This window comes from Piliocolobus tephrosceles, chromosome 4, assembly GCF_002776525.5.
Source record: "Piliocolobus tephrosceles isolate RC106 chromosome 4, ASM277652v3, whole genome shotgun sequence".
Taxonomy (NCBI): Eukaryota; Metazoa; Chordata; class Mammalia; order Primates; family Cercopithecidae; genus Piliocolobus; species Piliocolobus tephrosceles.
Genome location: NC_045437.1, coordinates 157364404 through 157385641, shown reverse-complemented (window position 1 = coordinate 157385641; position 21238 = coordinate 157364404). Strand labels below are relative to the sequence as shown.

General features: G+C 38.9%; 1 protein-coding gene across 3 annotated transcripts in view; it reads left to right on the top strand.

Annotated features, from left to right (window-relative positions):
- The window catches only part of RAD50 (RAD50 double strand break repair protein), an 85332-nt gene that overhangs the window by 39004 nt on the left and 25090 nt on the right, over positions 1 to 21238 (top strand). For all 3 annotated transcript variants that reach the window (XR_002727441.1, XM_023196343.1, XM_023196351.2), the window contains 7 exons: positions 86 to 323; positions 8162 to 8351; positions 8758 to 8884; positions 9643 to 9836; positions 13430 to 13540; positions 13934 to 14026; positions 14101 to 14214. Coding sequence is in view for 2 of the 3 variants with exons in the window: in XM_023196343.1 (XP_023052111.1) it covers positions 86 to 323; positions 8162 to 8351; positions 8758 to 8884; positions 9643 to 9836; positions 13430 to 13540; positions 13934 to 14026; positions 14101 to 14214 (1067 nt within the window). In the remaining variant the exon portion in view is untranslated. The remainder of the gene's footprint in view (positions 1 to 85; positions 324 to 8161; positions 8352 to 8757; positions 8885 to 9642; positions 9837 to 13429; positions 13541 to 13933; positions 14027 to 14100; positions 14215 to 21238) is intronic.

The window sequence follows — 21238 nt, the reverse complement described above, 5'->3', positions numbered from 1 at the left end:
TTTATAGAGAAAGACAAAACCATATTGACAATACTGTATTTTATGTTTTTTCTCATTGGTGATATAACTTATTTTCTTAAAATAGCCATGCTGGCTGGAGCCACAGCAGTTTATTCCCAGTTCATTACTCAGCTAACAGATGAAAACCAGTCATGTTGCCCCGTTTGTCAGAGAGTTTTTCAGACAGAGGCTGAATTACAAGAAGTCATCAGTGATTTGCAGTCTAAACTGCGACTTGCTCCAGATAAACTCAAGTCAACAGAATCAGAGCTAAAAAAAAAGGAAAAGCGGCGTGATGAAATGCTGGGACTTGTGCCCATGAGGTAAGAATAGGGATTTACCTTAACTGTACATGTAGCAGCACATTGTAAAAGGTACCCGTCTCATGCCTGGGCAGATGGTAGTTACTCAGTAAGAACTCTGAGCTAGTATGCCCTATCTTATGTCACTTCTGTGATAAGAAGAGTCAATTGTTTTGTTTAAAGGTAAGCTTATTTCCTTTCTTTCTTTCTTTTTTTTCTTTTCTTTTTTTTCTGAGACAGAGTCTCTCTCTGTCACCTAAGCTGGAAGGCACGATCTTGGCTCATTGCAACCTCCACCTCCCAGAAGCAATTCCCATGCCTCAGCCTCCTCAGTAGCTGGGATTACAGGCATGCACCACCATGCCCAGCTAATTTTTGTAATTTTTAGTAAAGATGGAGTTTCACCATGTTGGCCAGGCTGATCTCGAACTCCTGACCTCAAGGGATTGGCCCACCTCAGCCTCCCTGGGATCACAGGTGTGAGCACCATGCATGGCCAGTAAGCTTATTTCTTAAACTGTGAGGTAGACATAGTCTACGTTCTTTTGTATGTGTGTTTAATTCCCAAGACTTAGCTTGTGGGCATAGATTTTCACAGATTTAGGACTGTCGACTTGCCACATTCTGAACCCAGCAAAAGAATTTAAGTACTGAAAAGTTCTCCCAGAAGACAGATTTTAAACTATGTTTTTAATGTCTTTTCCACTTTCAAAAAGATTTTCAGTTGTTTATATTTTCCCTCACTTGTACAAGAAATTCATGTTATGTTCTGTTTACAAATAAAAATCAAGTTAGGAAATATGTGATGATTGCCTTAGTGTCTCCCAGAACATAGAGAACAAGGCTGGTCCCAGAGACCTAAGACATGACCCTCCAGGAGCTAATGGTCTGATTAAGAAGACAGGCTCTCAGAATTCAACATTTAGAAAACTAGGCTTAATCAAGTGCTTAACAAAATGATTCAAACAAATATGTTAGTTAAGAAGGGAGGAGTCAATGGATACAAAATGAGAAAAATATTTTGAGAATGAGGCAGGGAGAGGGATATAAGGCCTGGAGAAGTTCATTCAGCTCAACCGAGAGGAGATGGAAGTCAGAACACGGTGCAAAGGGAAGAGGAGTATGACCTATGCTGCAGTAGAAATGTTATCTGGAGTTTGGGGAATTATTTATAGGGATTGAATCCTGTACATTGGGGAGACAGGGCTACATTATATTCAGGCCTAGTTATAACTCTTTCTGATAGGTGATGAGGAGCCAATCTGAGGGATTTAATGAAAGATGTATTTTAGGAAATTTAATCTAATATCAGTATATTGACTGAAACAGGCTGAGAAAAGCTCAGGAAGCAGAAAAACCAGGAGAGTGAAAGTGATTGCCCTGGAAAACCAAGGAGCAGTTTCAGGAAAAGGAGAAAGAAAGGCCTAAGAAGCTGTGGTTTGTGGCAGCCAACTTCTAAGATGGTCCCTAGTAATCTCGGCCTCTTGGTATTCATACCCTTGTATAGTCCCCTCTCATGCTGTTGCAGGATTGGTCTGTGTAACTGATAAAACAGGCAGAAGTGATAGCACGGCCTTTCCAACATTAGGTTATTTAAGGTACTATGGCTTCTTCTGTGCTCACATGTGCAGGTACCTTCACTCGTGTGAACTTGCTCACTCTCCCCCTCTTCTTCCCCTCTCTCGCCCGCTCCGTTCCCTTCTGTCTCTTGTCTGAGGGAAGCTAGCTGCCATGTTGCAAGCAGCCCTCTGGAGAGGCCCTATGGTAAGGACCTGAGGCCTTTGAGCAAGTGAGTTTGGAAATAGACTTTGGAGCAGTCAAGCCTTAAGATGACTGCAGTCCTGGCTTGCAGCTTGATTGCGACTTCATGCGAGACCCTGAGTGAGAAGCGTATCTCCTGATCCTGGTATCTCTGAGAAAGAATAAGTGCTGTTATTTTAAGCTGCTAAGTTTTGGGATACTTTGTTATGCAACAAGAGATAACAAATACAGGCATCAAGGGTAAAAACCAGATTATTGGGGCCACAGAGATGAGGAGACAGAAGCAGTAGTTTGAGAATAAAAAGGAAGGAGAGGAATAAGATAGTATATTGAAAAGAGAAAGATCAAATGGATAAAATTTGAAATTGGTAGAAAGTACATGTAGGAGAAATGTGAGCTTAGTTCTGTGTTAGACAGTTATACAATAAATGGCAGAAATTAACCTCGTATTATAGCTGTCATCACCCAGGCTGGAATGCAGTGATGCAATCTTGGCTCACTGCAACCTCCACCTCCCTGGTTCAAGCAATTCCCCTGCCTCAGCCTCCCAAGTAGCTGGGATTACAGGCGCACGTCACCACACTCGGCTAATTTTTTTGTATTTTTAGTAGAGACAGGGTTTCACCATGTTGGCCAGACTGGTCTCAAACTCCTGACCTTAGGCAATCACCTGTCTCAGCCTCCCAAAGTGCTGGGATTACAGGAGTGAGCCACCGTGCCGGGCCACAGTTTCCCCTCTTAAGAGTAAGGTGCATGATGTCTTACTTATTGTTGTATCTCCACAGTTTTGTGTATATTGCAGCTTTGATAACTGTTTGCTGAATGAATGAGAACTGTAATGTCTGTTCCAATTATTTATTGCTGTGTAACAAACCTCAAATCTGTCTCACAATAATTAATTTCTCATGGTTCTGTGATATGACTGGGCTCAGCTAGGTGCCTCTCACTTGGGGTCTTATGGTTGTAGTCAGATGTTGGCTGCAGTCATCTCAAAGTGTAACCGAGCTGGATGTTCTTGATGGCTCACGTGACTGACAGTGATGCTGACTGTTGTCTGGCAGCTCAGCTGGGGCTCTCAAAACAGGACGTCTTCACATGGCCTCTGCATGTGTCTTGGGCTTTTGGAAGCATAGTGACTGGGTTCCTAAACAGATTATCCCAAGAGTAAGTATTCCATGAACAGGAAGTGGAAGCTGCAAGTCCTTTAAGGCCTAGGCTGAGAAACTGGCACAGTGACACTTCATTTTCTATTGGTCAGAGTGGTCACAGAGACTCCCAAGATTCAGTGAGGGAGGATACTGTGTCTCTTGATGGGAAGAGTATCAAAGTACTTGTGACTGACTTGAATCTGCATAACCCTATATCTGCAGTAGCATCTATGTGCCATTCTGGTTACCTAGAGACTAGGCAACCACACATTTGTATATTCTGTATTGTAACTTTGATAACTATTTGTTGAATGAATGAGAACTGTAGTGTCTATTCCCGTTATTTATTGCTGCGTAACAACCCCCCTCAAAACTGTCTCACAAGGCCGGGTGTGGTGGCTCAAGCCTGTAATCCCAGCACTTTGGGAGGCCGAGATGGGCGGATCACGAGGTCAGGAGATCGAGACCATCCTGGCTAACACGGTGAAACCCCATCTCTACTGAAAAATACAAAAAACTAGCCGGGCAAGGTGGCAGGCGCCTGTAGTCCCAGCTACTTGGGAGGCTGAGGCAGGAGAATGGCATAAACCCGGGAGGCGGAGCTTGCAGTGAGCTGAGATCCGGCAACTGCACTCCAGCCTGGGTGACAGAGCGAGACTCCATCTCAAAAAAAAAAAAAAAAACTGTCTCACAGTGATTAGTTTTTCATGGTTTCATGGGATGACTAGACTCAGCTAGGTTATCTACCTGGCTAGTTTAGCCAGGTAAATGTCTGGTTACCACACATTTTAAGAGAACCTGAAGCTAGAAAAGGCCTAGAGGAAGCACTAAAAATGGACCAAGATGCTGGCAGGGTTGCTAAGTGAGGACACGTGTATGGGGAAACCATTTTCATAAAGGAACCAAAACTTGAAAACCTGAAGAGCAGGGAAATGATGAACCCCCATTTGTTTAGCAAGCTCTAAGAGAATGTCAGTGGGCCATTCTGGAAGATGAGTTTGGGACAAATGAGAGAGGAAATCTTCCCAATAGTAGGAAATAACATTATAAAACACATTTTTTTAAAGTTTAAATAAATCTACAAATGGAAGGTCAATAATGAATTAAGAGGACTTGATTGATTGATAGGGTCTTGTTCCTGTCGCCCAGGCTGGAGTGTAGTGGTGTGACTGATTATAGCTCACTGAAGCCTCGAACTCCTAGGCTCAAGCAATCCTCCTACCTCAGCCTCCCAAAGTGCTAGGATTACAGGCATGAGCCACCATACTCAAGAGGACTTTTTGTGTTTTTGTGTTTTTTTTGTTTTTTTTGAAATATAGGAAAGCAATTGCCTAAGAGTACAGTCAGGTTGATTTCAAATTCCAACTCTGCTGGGTGACCTTCAGGATGTTACTTAACTCATTTGGGCCTTAGTATCCCCCACATAAAGTGAGGGGATTGACTTACATGATCATTAAGCTTCCTGCCACCTCTGGTTAAGATACTACTTTCAGATATCCCCTGGGGTCACTTTCAGAGACATTGTGGAGGTCTATTTATGATAGTCACTTAGGTGGAAGGTTATTGGTGAAGAGGAGTAAAGTAACAAGATTAAATTTATCTGTGTGCCATTTGCCTTTTCACTTTTAGAATACACCCTTGATACCAACACTATCATGAGAACTGTCTATTTGTGCAGCCAAGATAGGCAGATACAACAGTAAACAAAATGGACAAAGTCCCTGCCCTCATGGAGTTTATATTCCAAGGGGAGGAAATGGATGACAAATAAGTGAATATATAATACACCGGGGGATGATCAGGGGCATCGAGAAAAATACAGCAAGATAAGGGAACAGGGAGTAGCTGAAGGGTGGTCGGGGGGACTTGATGAAGGTAGCATTGGAGTAGAAACTTGAGAGAAGTGAGGGAGCCAGCCATGCAGTAGTCCAGAAGAATATTCCAGGCAGTACAAAATCTCTGAGACATATTTGACTGGAAGGTCAAAGGGAAGAGTTGTGGAAGATGAGCTCAGAGAGGTAGTAGTAGGGAGCCATATCTTGCTTCTTTGCGGGAAATACTATCATTTAAAGCCTCAGATTCACCAGTACCTAATGTAAAACTAACATCATGACTGAGAACTCAGCTGAAAATATACCTGTTTATCATTTTGTATAGTACTGACTCAGATTCATTTATTATAGCACCTCATTTGAATACAAACTCAATTGGTATTTCCCCCCGATTTCTCCCACAGGTTTTTTTCAGTATCATATCTGTGTGGGCCTTTTTACACACAATCCCCTTAGAAAAGGAATTCTGTCCAAAAATAGGTGAATTGAGTTTCTGAGAAAACAAAAATCCAAAGAGTAAATTTCAAATGTCTGTCTATAAAAAATGATAGGCAAGGTAATGGATATGCTAAATTACCTTTATTTAATCATTGTACATTGTGTACATAGAACATCACATTATACCCCATAAATGTTTACAATTATGATTTATCTATTGAAAATATTTTTAAAACCCTTGTGAACTAGGAGAAAAATTAACTCTTGAATATAAAAAATAAAATGTCCTAAAAATGAAAAACAAACCCAGAGAACCCTAATAGATCTCTCTAGTGCATTCTTCAGGGAAGCTTCTCTGCTTTTTCTTAGAACACTTCTTTTGAGACAGTTTCACTCTTATTGCCCAGGCTGGAGTGCAGTGGCACAATCTCGGCTCACTGCAACCTCTGCTTCCTGGGTTTAAGCAGTTCTTTAGCCTCAGCTTCCCGAGTAGCTGGGATTATAGGCGCCCTTCACCACACCCAGCTAATTTTTTGTATTTTTAGTAGAGATGGGGTTTCACCATGTTGGCCAGGCTGGTCTTGAACTCCTGACCTCAGGTGATCCACCAGCCTCAGCCTCCCAAAGTGCTGGTATTACAGGCGTGAGCCACTACACCCAGTCAGAACACTTCTTTTAACATCTTAGGTAATCATCAAAAAAGAATGCACCAAAACCTGGACCATACTGATGAAAGATTTTGTGTGTGTGTATGAAAATGTAAAACTAGGGTTAAAACTGTATGTATACCTATAGTTCTTCACAGAGATGTCCCCAGTTTAATAAATGCTTGGCAATCTTTATTAGGCTGTCATAGCTGTGTCACTTTTTAGATACTGGGCACATAATTTAAGGCCAACTACTGATCTGTGACAACAGTGTTTAAGAGGTAACATTGGCATGGAATTATTCATAATCTCCATGCCTTCATATTTGTTATACTCATATGGAATAAGAATACCTCCTATTTCTGTGGTATAAAAAACTATAGGTCTGACATGCACACGTGCGTTTATTGCGGCACTACTCACAATAGCAAAGACTTGGAACCAACGCAAGTGCCCATCAGTGATAGACTGGATAAAGAAAATGTGGCACATATACACCATGGAGTAACTATGCAGCCATAGAAAAGGATGAGTTCATGTCCTTTGCAGGGACATGGATGAAGCTGGAAACCATCATTCTCAGCAAACTATCACAGGAGAGCAGAAAAACAAACATCACATATTCTCACTCATAAGTGGGAGCTGAACAGTGAGAGCACATGGACTCAGGGAGGGGAACATCACACACTGGGGCCTGTCAGCTGGTGGGGGACTAGGGGAGGGATAGCATTAGGAGAAATACCTAATGTAGATGATGGGTTGATGGGTGCAGCAAACCACCGTGCATGTGTATACCTGTGTAACAAACCTGCATGTTCTATACATGTACCCCAGAACTTAAAGCATAAAAAGTAAATAAATTAATTAAAAATTAAAAAATTTTTAAAAACTATAAGTCTGTTGCCACAGGTCAGGTTGGCATTTCTTGATCATAGTTTGCATTTTTAAAAAATCATTAAGTAGTAGCCACTTGAGTTTCTGGTTATTCTTTTAGTTTATAATAAGACTCCCATTAGAGACCAGTTTAATTTATCATACTGCTTTGTCATACTAATTCCATATAATTTTAAATAAGAATTTGGAGTATTTCTGAAGTACATTTTTTTAAAAGATTAAATATATGTTATTGTTTCAGAGGCATCAGCAAAAATAGTTGTCAGTACCTGCCATGGAGGCAGTAGTTCATTAGCTAGAGTAATGAGTACCAGTAAAATCGGTTGACATTTTGTACCTTAAACCCATGTAGCATTTGACTTAATGGCTGGCTTCCTTCCTTTTATTCCTGTAATTTAAAAAATTGTTATTTTGAAATAATTTTAGGTTTACAGAAAAATTATAAAAATAATACAAATTATTCACATATATCCCTCACCCAGCTTCTCCTGATAGTAACTATTTATGTACTCTGTTATAATACAGTTATCAAAACCAGGATTAACATTGGTATCATGCTACTAACTAAATTACAGACTACATCGAATTTAGCAGTTTTTCCATCAATGCCTTTTGTGTTTCAGGGTTCCATGCAGGATCCCACATAGCATCTAGTTGTTATTTCTCCTTAGACTCCTGCAGTGTGTAACAGTCTGTTTTTATCTTTCATGACCTTAACGCTTTTGGTGAATATGACCAGTTCATTAGTAGACTATTTCTCAGTTTGACAAACACCACAGTAATAATTATTGCAAGGAAGATCTGTCAGTGGATACTAAAATCAGTAGGCAGAAAGTTGAGGAGAAGCAAGATATTTACATAGTCTCAACACTTCTCTCCTAAGGTACTTATTAATTACAAAGACCAAAACAGTAACTTTACAGTGGAGAAACCTGGCCGACACCACCTAAGCCAAGTGAATAAAGATTAACATCATCAGTAATAAGACATATTGATATCATGATTCTCTACCCACTGATAGGATACCCTGAAAAGAATACAATGTCACTTCTGTGGTATTCTTCCTAAAAATACACATAACCTTAGTCTAACTGTGAGAAACATCAGATACTTTATTTTTAATTGTGTTTTCTATTTAGGCAAAGCATAATTGATTTGAAGGAGAAGGAAATACCAGAATTAAGAAACAAATTGCAGAATGTCAATAGAGACATACAGCGCCTAAAGAACGACATAGAAGAACAAGAAACACTCTTGGGTACAATAATGCCTGAAGAAGAAAGTGCTAAAGTGTGCCTGACAGATGTTACAATTATGGAGAGGTTCCAGGTAAGTTTATTGTAGTTTAAGGCAGAATAAAACTTGCTCCATGGTAGCTTGAATTTGAAGTGTGAGAGTTAAAAATAGTAGCTAGTATTCAGGTACAGGTTGTGTTTAGAATTTCCCATCCTGAATTTCAGATGCCCTCAGGGAGCAACTGCTTAGTTTACATCCCTGGGTTTAAATTTTTTAATTCATAAATTTAAAAATTAAGACAGTTCTGTTTGTTTTTCATTTTTAGTCAGCTTCCTTTTGTTTACATCATTTCACTTTTATACTATTACACTTTGCTAAAATTGTATCTGGAAATGGTTTATAAGTTTAGATTTAAAAAATGATAATAGCAATTAATTTTTAAAGATTTTGAATAATGCAGTAAGTTTATTAAAGGAAATAATTTTGTTATATTCTTAAGATGGAACTTAAAGATGTTGAAAGAAAAATTGCACAACAAGCAGCTAAGCTACAAGGAATAGACTTAGATCGAACTGTCCAACAAGTCAACCAGGAGAAACAAGAGAAACAGCACAAGTTAGACACAGGTAATACAGTCTGTGTCCTTCTGTACCCATAGAGACTTCAACATTGCCAGCACATGCCTTTTATACTCAATTTTATACCTGTTACATGGACAAGGAAGTTCCTTCCAGTCCACAGTATATTCACTCTTTTTTTCTGAAAAGCATCACTTCTCTTTGTTCTTTTACTTTGCACAACAGATTTTGAATAGTAGGAGAGTATCAAATAAGCCGTATTCTTTTTCTTTTTTTTTTTTAAGATGGAATTTTGCTCTTGTTGCCCAGGCTGGAGTGCAGTGGTGCAATCTCAGCTCACTGCAACCTCCGCCTCCCAGGTTCAAGTGATTCTCCTGCCTCACCCTCCTGAGTAGCTAGGATTACAGGCACACGCCACCACGCCCAGCTAATTTTTGTATTTTTTAGTAGAGGCGGGGTTTCACTGTGTTTGTCAAGCTGGTCTCAAACTCCTGACCTCAGGATTCACCCGCCTCGGCCTCCCAAAAGTGCTGGGATTACAAGCATGAGCCAGTGCGCCTGGCCATGAGCTGTATTCTTTCTCAGTCATACCTGCCCTGTGAGCTTTCCCTGTGAGTGGTCAGCAGGGGACATCAAGCAGATTTGGGAGCTAGCAGGGTTCTCGTTACATGTTTGTTGCAGTGGGGTGGGGCCCACAGAAACTCAGCATTTGTGGATTCCATAGATTAATAAAAATGGGAAGAATGATACAAATAGTATTTTCTATACCCTTACATTAATTACTGTGTTAATATGTTCTTGTGTAGTTTCTAGTAAGATTGAATTGAATCGTAAGCTTATACAGGACCAGCAGGAACAGATTCAACATCTAAAAAGTATAACAAATGAGCTAAAATCTGAGAAACTTCAGATATCCACTAATTTGCAACGTCGTCAGCAACTGGAGGAGCAGACTGTGGAATTATCCACTGAAGTTCAGTCTTTGTACAGAGAGATAAAGGTAAGAATATCCATACATGTTTTTTGTAAAATTATTTTAATTTTATTTTTATTTTTTGAGACAGTCTCACCCTGTTGCCCAGGCTGGAGTGCAGTAGTGCAATCTTGGTTCACTGCAACCTCCATCTCCTGGGTTCAAACGATTCTCCTGCCTCAACCTCCCAAGTAGCTGGGATTACAGGCATGCACCACCACGCCCAGCTGATTTTTGTATTTAGTAGAGATGGGGTTGCGCCATTGGACAGGCTGGTCTCAAACTCCTGAACTCAGTTGATCTGCCTACCTTGGCCTCCCAAAGTGCTGGGATTACAGGTGTGAGCCACCATGCCCCACCCTATTCTTCTTTTTTAGAGACAAAGAGTCTTCCTCTGTCTCCCAAGCTGGAATGCAGTGGTGCAGTCACGGCTCACTCACTGCAGCCTTGACCTCCTGAGCTCAGGCAATCGTCTTGCCTCAGCGTCTCAAGTAGATGGGACCACAGGCACAACCCACCACGCCTGGCTAATTTTTAAAATTTTTGTACAGACAAGGTCTCAGTATGTCGTTCAGGCTGGTCTCAAACTCTGCCTCAAGCAATGCAGCTTTGGCCTCCCAAAATTACAGGCATACATCACCTCACTCAGTCCATGTTTCTTTAATATGAAATGCTCCTTATTAGTGTAATGGCCAGAACTCTCAGCACCTCATTGCACTTATTCTAAAATTGACCACATAATTGGAAGTAAAACACTCTCAGCAAATGCAAAAGAACAGAAGTCATAACAGTCTGTCAGACCACAGTGCAATCAGATTAGAACTCAGGATTAAGAAACTCACTCAAAACCGCACAACTACATGGAAACTGAACAACCTGCTCCCGAATGACTGCCAGTTAAAATAACGAAGTGAAGGCAGAAATAAAGATGTTCTGTGAAACCAATGAGAACAAAGATACAACATACCAGAATCTCTGAGACACATTGAAAGCAGTGTGTAGAGGGAAATTCATAGCACTAAATGCCCACAAGAGAAAGCAGGAAAGATCTAAATTCGACACCCTAACGTCACAATTAAAAGAACTAGAGAAACAAGAACAAACAAATTCAAAAGCTAGCAGAAGACAAGAAATAACTAAGATCAGAGCAGAACCGAAGGAGATAGAGACACAAAAAAACCTTCAAAAAAATCAATCCAGGAACTGGGTTTTTAAAAAGATCAAAATAGACCACTAGCCAGACTAATAAAGAAGAAAAGAGAAGAATCAAATAGATGCAATAAAAAATGATAAAGGGGATATCACCACCAATCCCACAGAAATACAGACTGCCATCAGAGAATACTATAAACACCTCTACGCAAATAAACTAGAAAATCTAGAATAAATGGATAAATTCCTGGATACATCCACCCTCCCAAGTCTAAGCCAGGAACAAGTCAAATCCCTGAATGGACCAATAACAAGTTCTGAAATTGAGGCAGTAATAGCCTGCAACCAAAAAAGGCCAGGACCAGAGAGATTCATAGCCGAATTCTACCAGAGGTACAAAGAGGAGCTGGTACCATTCTTTCTGAAACTATTCCAAACAAGAGAAAAAGAGGAAATCCTCCCTAACTCATTTTATAAGGCCAGCATCATCCTGATACTAAACTCTGGCAGACACACAACAAAAGAAGAAAATTTCAGGCCAGTATCCCTGATGTGCATCGATGCAAAAATCCTCAATAAAATATTGGCAAACTGAATCCAGCAGCATGTCAAAAAGCTTATCCACCACAATCAAGTCGGCTTCATTCCTGGGATGCAAGACTGGTTCAACATACGCAAATCCGTAAATGTAATCCATCACATGAACAGAACCAAAGACAAAAACCACATGATTATCTCAATAGATGGAGAAAAGACCTTCGATAAAATTCAACACCCCTTCATGCTAAAAGCTCTCAATAAACTATGTATCGATGGAACATATTTCAAAATAATAAGAGCTATTTATGACAAACCCACAGCCAATATCATACTGAATGGGCAAAAACTGGAAGCATTCCCTTTGAAAACCAGCTGTTATGAGGATCAAATGAAAATGGTATAATCATTCTCTGGTTCCTAAGTGATAGAACTTGTACTAGTAAGTAAAGATTTCTGGAAGAAGGAGTTTGCCATAATAAGGAAGAACTGGCTGCCTGGTTAAGCAGCAAATGTTATTGGAGGTGGTCAGGTGGTGGTTGGTTAACTCTGTATAAGGATTCCTGCTTGTACAGGAGGTTTGTCTTATCTGCAGATCCTTTATCTATAGCGGACACTCAGTCATAGCACTCTTTCCATTTGATTCCAGATGTGGTTTCAGAATCCTTACCAATACAGTGAGCAGGCACTCAGTTGCCACTGGAATCCTTTTGACATCCCTTATATAGATTAATCACATCTAAGACTCAACCAGTTATAAACAGTTTTAGAAACAGTCTTACCTAGGTTTATATAATTATGGGTACTTATTCAATAAGCACTAAGTATATTACTGAATAATTACTATAAATTTTTATTTCTTAAATAATTTTGGATTACAAAATATCAGAGGTTCAGAATATGATATTAAAATAGTACTACTTGCATTTGTATAATTTTTTACTGTTTATAAAGCACTTTGACATTGAACCATTCAGTGCCTCAGCAACCCTATTTAGATGATGAAATCTCTTTATAGAAAAAGAAATTGAGATTTACAAATGTCTCATGAGTGCCTAAGTTTATGCAGCTGATAGGAATCAGAGTTGATTTTCTGATAGATCTTCCGACACTGAAGGCATTTGACTTCCTAACACATCATACCACTTCACAGTATGACAAAACAGACATATATTGAAGTAATTGCTATTGTATCTACCTCTATAGATTCAATACTTCAGAATCTTAAAGTGCTTGAGGACCATTGTTTTGAACTGTGGTTATCATATAACTATGTTGTAGATTTACTGTTACAAGGCTAAATAATGGGGACTTCTATTTAGTAAAATAGTTTATTACTTGAAAGCCCCGTTCCTTCCAGAATAGATGTGGACACACCAACATTAGTTTAACAGTATGCTTTTATTACCATAAAATATCTGCATAGCCTTAGCAGGCTAAGCTTAAGAACAGAAGTGTTTTTACCACCATATTTTCATATGTAAAAAAGTCTGGACTGAATGAGCTTTCCTATTCTTTGATCATGCAGCAGTGACAGGGGTACTATAAAATCATGAAAACTCATGCTTGAAGCCACACGCTAATATAATTGGGAGCACATGGCCTAGATTAAGAATCAAATTAGTGGTTGATGCAGTATAGTATGCATAGTGGTTAAGAGAGTGATCTCTGGTGCTGGACTGGGTTAAAATCTTGGCTGATTCATTTATTGGCTGTTGTGACCCTGGACAAGTCATTCTCTGTGTCTGTTTGCTCATGTGAAATACAGGACTGAAAATGATGGTACTGTCCTCATAGGGTCATTGAAAGGAGCAAATGCGTTGACTTTAGAGCCTGGCACATAGAAAGTGCTTTTATTAAGGCTGTGAAGTCTGACACCTAAAGTAAGATAATGGAATATTATATAATACTTTATCTTTTTTTATTTTTAGGATGCTAAAGAGCAGGTAAGCCCTTTGGAAACAACATTGGAAAAGTTCCAGCAAGAAAAAGAAGAAATAATCAACAAAAAAAATACAAGCAACAAAATAGCACAGGATAAAGTAAGATTTCATTTGTATATTTACTTATCAAATACCTGTATTAAACTTACGTCCATAGCACCATGTTGGACACTATTATTCCACATGAAATTAAATAGCATAAGATAAATAGTATTTTCAGATTCATGGTATAATTTTGACATTAGAAATTCTTGTTAGAACAAGGATTAGAGGTAAATTATTTTGCTGCTTGATCTAAAATAGAAGTTAAGGATTAAGATTAATTAATCCATTCCTATAGGTGATAAAGGGACTTGTCTGAGATCATAAAATTCAGTAGTGGTGGAAACTGAAACCCAAGGTTCATAACTTCTCAGCCAGTGTGTTACTGTGCTCTCCTGTTATGTGCCCTTAAGTACAACCAGTGTAAATTTAATGAATATTTTTCTACAGCTGAATGATATTAAAGAGAAGGTTAAAAATATTCATGGTTATATGAAAGACATTGAGAATTATATTCAAGATGGGAAAGACGACTATAAGAAGGTAATTTAAAACTTAAAATTATTTATTTGATTGTGTTTTTATTTCATGTGCTTAAAGAATTTTCTTTTTTGTAGCAAAAAGAAACTGAACTTAATAAAGTAATAGCTCAACTAAGTGAATGCGAGAAACACAAAGAAAAGATAAATGAAGATATGAGAATCATGAGACAAGATATTGATACACAGAAGGTAGGTCTGTTTTGCTTATGGTATCACTTACACCTATGACATTCTTTGCTATCCGTTTTATTTTCAATAGAAGATCCATTGAATAGAAATGCAAAAAGTAAAAAGGCCAAGCTTAAGCTTGGTGGCTCACACCTATAATCCCAGCACTTTGGGAGGCCAAGGCAGGTGGATCACTTGAGGCTGGGAGTTCAAGACCAGCCTGGCCAACACAGTGAAACTCTGTCTCTACTAAAAATACAAAAATTAGCCAGCCGTGGTGGTGCACACCTGTAGTCCCAGCTACTCAGGAAGCTGAGGTATGAGAATCACCTGAACCTGGGGGGCAGAGGTTGCAGTGAGCTATGATCACGCCACTGCACTCTAGCCTGAGCGACAGAGTGAGACTCTGTCTCAAAAAAGAAATGCAAAAAGTAAAGAAAAATAATTCCAATAACATTCTTATTTCATTTATTTGTTATTTTTATTTTCAGTAAAAGACTCGTGGTAAAAGTTTGAACATAAAGGCTTAAAACAAAGTGTTCCTCCCCTTCTTCTGATTCTCAGTCTCACTTCTACATGTCATTAACTGTTACACTTACTTGTTTTTAAAGAAGTTTTATTCATATACCAGCAGATAGATAGGTAGATAAATTTAGTGGGGTGTGTGTGTGTGTGTGTGTGTGTGTGTGTGTGTGTGTGTGTGTATATATATATTTAAATTTACTTTTATGGATGGGGTTGTATCATATTATTCTGTACCTTTTTTCACTTAATTTGATTTTACGTATCAACTCACAGATATATCACATTCTTTTTAATGATCATTTAATGATTTTAATGATCAGTTTCTTTTTGCTACAAAAAAGAAAATTCTTTAAGCACATGAAATAAAAACACAATCAAATGTGTTTTATGTGTTTAATGATTTAATGATTATAGTCCATTTTGTGCATATACCAGAACTTACTCAGATTGATTTCATTTCCTTATCATAAACTGTGTGACCATGAATATCTTTAACATATATCTGTATCTTTTCTTATTCTAACATATCTTTATGTAGCATAAATTCACAAAAGTGGGATTAAGGTTTAATAATTTTGAAAGTTATCTGTAAGGAAAATATTTATATATTAGGTCATTTTCCAGTTAATCCCTTTATCATTTATTTTCTCTATTAATAAAATTAATTTCTACAGTATAATGAAAATCATTTCAAAAAGTCATCATCACATCTTTATGCAAGCATGGTAGTTAATGCCTTTAAAAACTATACCATTTCTCTGTTCTTACTGTTTTAAACAAAATTTACTATTTGAATGCCTTAACCACTCGGTTATAAGTCGTTGCTAAAAATCATTTGGAAGATTACTTACGTTAGTTTTCTGCTGGGTCTCTTTCTGTAACACCAAGAATTTCAAATATATGAAATATCAGTCAAAGGGAAATCAAATCTCTGCCTGGCCTAATACATACTGAATAATGTGTACATTTATGATGCATATATAACAAAATATCACTAGCTTTTATGTAGTTGCCTATATAAAAATCACAGTCTATAAATTCGCAGCAGCTCTCTGTATACGTATACGAAATTGTTAAGATTAATAATCTATGAACCTTTTAAGGTGATAGTCTAAATTTAGTGGATCTGATGGTATTAGTTTACTTTGTAACCTTACTTGTTCCAGAAATTGTTTACTTAGTTATATACAATAGAGCAAAGATAAATGTATTTCAAATTAATGGGAAAACAAGGCAGTGTAGAAATTAGGGCAAGAAAGTAATGAAACCAGGAGAGAAGTGTATAAAACGTTTGCATGAAGTCTGATGTGCTTGCTAAAGATTTTAGTAGTCAAATGAAGAGAGGAGGCCGGGCGCAGTGACTCACGCCTGTAATCCCAACACTTTGGGAGGCAAGGGTGGATGGATCACCTGAGGTCAGGAATTCAAGACCAGCCTGGCCAACATGGTAAAACCCCATCTCTACTGAAAATACAAAAATTAACCAGGTGTGGCGACACGCACCTGTAATCCCAGCTACTTAGGAGGCTGAGGCAGGAGAATCACTTGAACCTCTAAGGCAGAGACTGCAAGTGAGCCAAGATCACGCCATTGCACTTCAGCCTGGATGACAAGAGTGAAACTCCGTCTCAAAAGAAAAAAAAAAAAAAAAGGTCAGGCACGCGGTGGCTCACGCCTGTAATCCCAGCACTTTGGGAGGCCGAGACGGGCGGATCACGAGGTCAGGAGATCGAGACCATCCTGGCTAACACGGTGAAACCCCGTCTCTACTAAAAAATACAAAAAATTAGCCAGGCATGGTGGTGGGCGCCTGTAGTCCCAGCTACTCAGGAGGCTGAGGCAGGAGAATGGCGTGAACCCGGGAGGCAGAGCTTGCAGTGAGCCAAGATTGTGCAACTGCACTCCAGCCTGGGTAACAGAGTCAGACTCCGTATTTAAATAAAAAAAAGAAGAGAGGAAGTCACAATTAGTGAAGATTCACATTGTGTCAATGCTAAAAGGAGACCAGTTTCCTGTACTGACTACTGACTATTCATAGAAAGGAAGACATGTATAGTCTTTAACAGACTTCATAGGGCTTATAAAAAAGAAAAAAATACAGTGTATTTCAGCATCATTATTCCTTGATATGAGGTTCTGTAGAAGGTGGTATGATTGAAGCCTGAAATAAATGTTAGTGTTTAGAAAGCAAAAGTACTTAGCTAGGGGCACCTGTAAATTGTCTGAGTTTTTCCACTTCTAGGTATAGAACTAAGAAAATTGAAGACGTATGTTCCCACAACAACTTGTACAAGAATGCTCGTAGCAGCATTATTTGTAATAGTCAAAATATGGACACACCCAAATGACCATCAACTGATGAGCAGATAAACAAAATGTGGTATGCCCATACAATGGAATATTACTCAGCCATAAAAAGGATACATGCTACAACATGCATGAACCCTTAAGACATGCTAAGCAAAAGAAGCTAGTCACAAAAGGCTGCATAATGTATGATTCCACTTATAATAAATGTACAGATTAGGTAAATCCAGTGACAGAGAGCAGATTAATGTTTTCAGGGGCTAGAGGTGAGGAAGGAATAGAGTGACTGCTATTGAATATGAGATTTCCTTTTGGGGTGATCAAATGCTCTGGAATTGGATAGTAGTGATGGTTGTATAACCTTGTAAATAAACTAAAACTGCTAAATTGTACACGTTTAAATAGTGAATTTTGTGTAATATTAATTACATCTCAGTTTTTTTTAAATCACTTAGGTTATTAAAATACATGTGTTGGCCAGGTGCAGTGGCTCATGCCTGTAATCCCAGCACTTTGGGAGGCCGAGGCAGGCAGATTGCTTGAGCCTAGGAGTTCCATACTATCCTGGCAATATGGCAAAACCCCATCTCTACAAAAAATTAGCCAGGTGTGATGGTGTGCACCTGTAGTCCCAACTACTCCGGAGGCTGAAGTGGGGGGATTGCTTGAGCTGGGGAGTTCAAGGCTGCAGTGAACCCTTATTGTGCCACTGTACTCCAGCCTGGGCAACAGAGCAAGACCCTGTCTAAAAACAAAAAAAAGTCTATGTCTCCAATCCACAACAGTAAATCAGAATCTTGGGGTTTGGGCAGAGATATGTGTGTTTTGTTGAAATTCCTTAGAGCTTCTGATGTATACCTTTAGCTGTCAGTTACTGAGCCAGCACTGGATGGACTGCATAGCTTTCAGGCAGTCTTCTAGAAGTGGTGTTATTCCCAGCCAGACTTTTGGTGGACATTGGACTGTATGTAATCTGGTCAGCATGCCGCTCTCTCACAGGTGTCTAGAATGCAGCTAATTTTTATGTTTCCATAGGTGACCAGCTGCATGCATTAACTGTCATCTGAGTTGGATGACTGGGGTTGATATTTAAGAGCTGAGGAGCCTAACAGTCACTTGTTGACCTACTGATCTAAGCCCTGCTAAATTTAGTCCACAGAATAAAATAATTTGGAAACTTAATAAATTGCCTTTCTCAGTTTTCAGATGAAGGAATATATGAAGAGAACTGGAGGTGACCTGACTTGCCCAAGGTCACAAAAAGTAGTAACAGGTAGAACTGGTCCTACACTATCAAATTTCTAGTAGAATGGAAAAAACAGTTGTGGCACGCTATAACTGCATCTGATTTTTTTTTCCCCTTCCTCTCTCTAATATTTTATATTTTGTAGACTATAATTGGAATTCTCACTGCTTAAAGTACAAAGGACAAATTTGGCCCAAAAGGCATTTTATTAGCAATTACTGAGTCAGGCACTATATTGATTACATACACTCATACCTTTAATCTTCACAATACTTCTTTTTTTTTTTTTTTTTTTTGAGATGGAGTCTTGCTCTCTCACCCAGACTGGAGTGCAGTGGCACAGTCTCAGCTCACTGCAACCTTCACCTCCCGGGTTCAAGTGATTCTCCTGCCTCAACCTGCCGAGTACTTGGGGCTACAGGCAAGTGCCACCAGGCCTGGCTAATTTTTGTAATTTTAGTAGAGGTGGGGTTTCACTATGTTGACCAGGCTGATCTCAAACTCCTGACCTCAAGTAATCCACCCGCCTTGACCTCCCAAAGTGCTGGGATTACAGGTATGAGCCACCGCACCCGGCCACACAATAGTTCTTTATGATAGGTAGTATTATTATTGACCATGTTATAAGCAAACTGAGGTTCAAAGAATTTAAACTAATTTGCCCAAAGTTATCCAGTTTAAAAGTAATAACACTGATTTGAGCCTAGATGTATCTGACTTCAAAGCATTGTACTCTTGTGGTGGTATATACTGTCTTTGAAAACTAGAAGAATAATGGAAGCTGACTTAAAAGAAAGAAATGCCTAGCTTTCTGGTAACAATGCAGGTAGACAGACCAGCAACAATATTTTGTGCCAAAAATCAATCTCATCTAGAAATGTGATAGCACTTTAAAGAGTCCTTTTGGGCCGGGCGCAGTGGCTCAAGCCTGTAATCCCAGCACTTTGGGAGGCCCAGACGGGTGGATCACGAAGTCAGGAGATGGAGATCATCCTGGCTAACACGGTGAAACCCCGTCTCTACTTAAAAAAAAAAAACAAAAAACAAAAAAACTAGCCGGGCGATGTGGCGGGCTCTTGTAGTCCCAGTTACTCGGGAGGCTGAGGCAGGAGAATGGCGTACCCAGGAGGCGGAGCTTGCAGTGAGCTGAGATCCGGCCACTGCACTCCAGCCTGGGTGACAGAGCAAGACTCCGTCTCAAAAAATAATAATAATAAAAAAATTAAAAAAATAAAGAGTCCTTTCATGCAATTGTGAAAGCAAATTCAAATGTTCTATGGTATTAGATGAAAGTAAGTAGTAGCACATTCCCTTGTTCCTAATAAGGAACAACAAGTATAGTCCCCCATACTTGGTAAGTCACAGCAGCTACAGTGGCACATTAGATTGCCTTAGCAACAAAGGACATTTATAACCATGCCATTTTAGTCACCTTTAACTGCCTATAATAATGCCTTTAGTAGATATGTATTCAGTTGTTTCAGTATCTCTGGGGGGGGGATTGGTTCCAGGACCCCCCAATACAACAGATACCGAAATCTAGGATGCTCAAGTCCTTTATATAAAATGGCATATATAGTGTTTGCATATAGCCTATCCATATCCTCTGATATACTTTAATTTCTAGATTGCTTTTGATATTAATATGTAAATGATATGTAGTTTTTATATTGTATTATTTTAAATTTGTGGTTTTTTATTGTACTGTTACTTTTTATTGTATTTTTTTCCCCAGTATTTTTGATCCATGGTTAGTTGAATCCATAGATGTGGACCCTGTGGATAAACTGTATGTTTATATTATTTCCAGGAAAAATGAAGGTAGCCTTACTTTCTGTTAAAAAAGGAAAAAAAAAAAAAAAACTCTAAAAATAATCACACACAGATGGGCAGAATTGGATATGAACATTAAGCATGTGAGAGAAATCCTTGATTTCCCTCTCCCATCCAACAGTCCCTGGCCTTTACTCTTGGTACAAGATATTGCCACAGGTCTGTCTATCTCTCTCACTTCCCACATCACTGAGTTTAGCTTAGCTGCGAGGGCTATTGCAGGAGGGTCCCAGCTCCCTCTTTGAGAAATCCTTACTCCAAACTCGGGATAAGTTTTCTACACACAGGATTTGTGGGCCAATTTCTTTCTGCAGGAATTTTGTTTTCCTCAATTCCAAAGAATCAACTTACAAACTGTTTTCTAATGATTGTCTCTTGACAACATAGTTCGTTTTGATCACCAGGAAAACCACTGAAATAATTTTGTTGTTGTTGTTGCTGCTGCTAAGTGTGATTGAGTCTTTTCTGAAGGACAAAACTACTCAAGAACAGCCAATTTTTTGAAATTTCATTTCAGTGGCTAAGAAAGTATCAAGTTCATAGATATATAGTACTATTGTGGCACTTCTTCTTGCCTTGAGTGATGATTATTTGTCAGCCTAAAGGTAGAAGCTGTAGGTAACATATACCTCACAGGTTCTAATAGTCTTGGTACATGTTGGGAGACAGAACTAGGAAGAAAAAGTTGGGGAAGACTTCAATAGTAGTATTGATCTCTTATGATCTTTTAGGTCAGTAGGTTTTATCATGGGGTTCCTATGCAGAATGATCCACTGGGGATGTAGGTATTAAAATATCTAGTTATATTTTTAATTTTACCATTTAAAATTTCTGTTTTGTATGTTTTTAAGTGAACACCATTTCATAGCATTTTTTTCTAAATATTTTAATACTGTATAAGTAAATAAGTACATGGATATATGCTCACATCATTGTGAGACTCCCCATCAAACAGTAGACCTGGTTTTTAGATCATGGTCGTGAAAGAGCAGTAAAAGCTGCGCTACAGGAGGTATTACACTTGTGACTGTGGACGGGGATGGGCCATCCAGATTGCCCCAGACCTGGAGATTCCTTCACATTGGCTTATTCTCCCTCTGTTGAACTTCACATGATTCTAAGACAGACAGACAT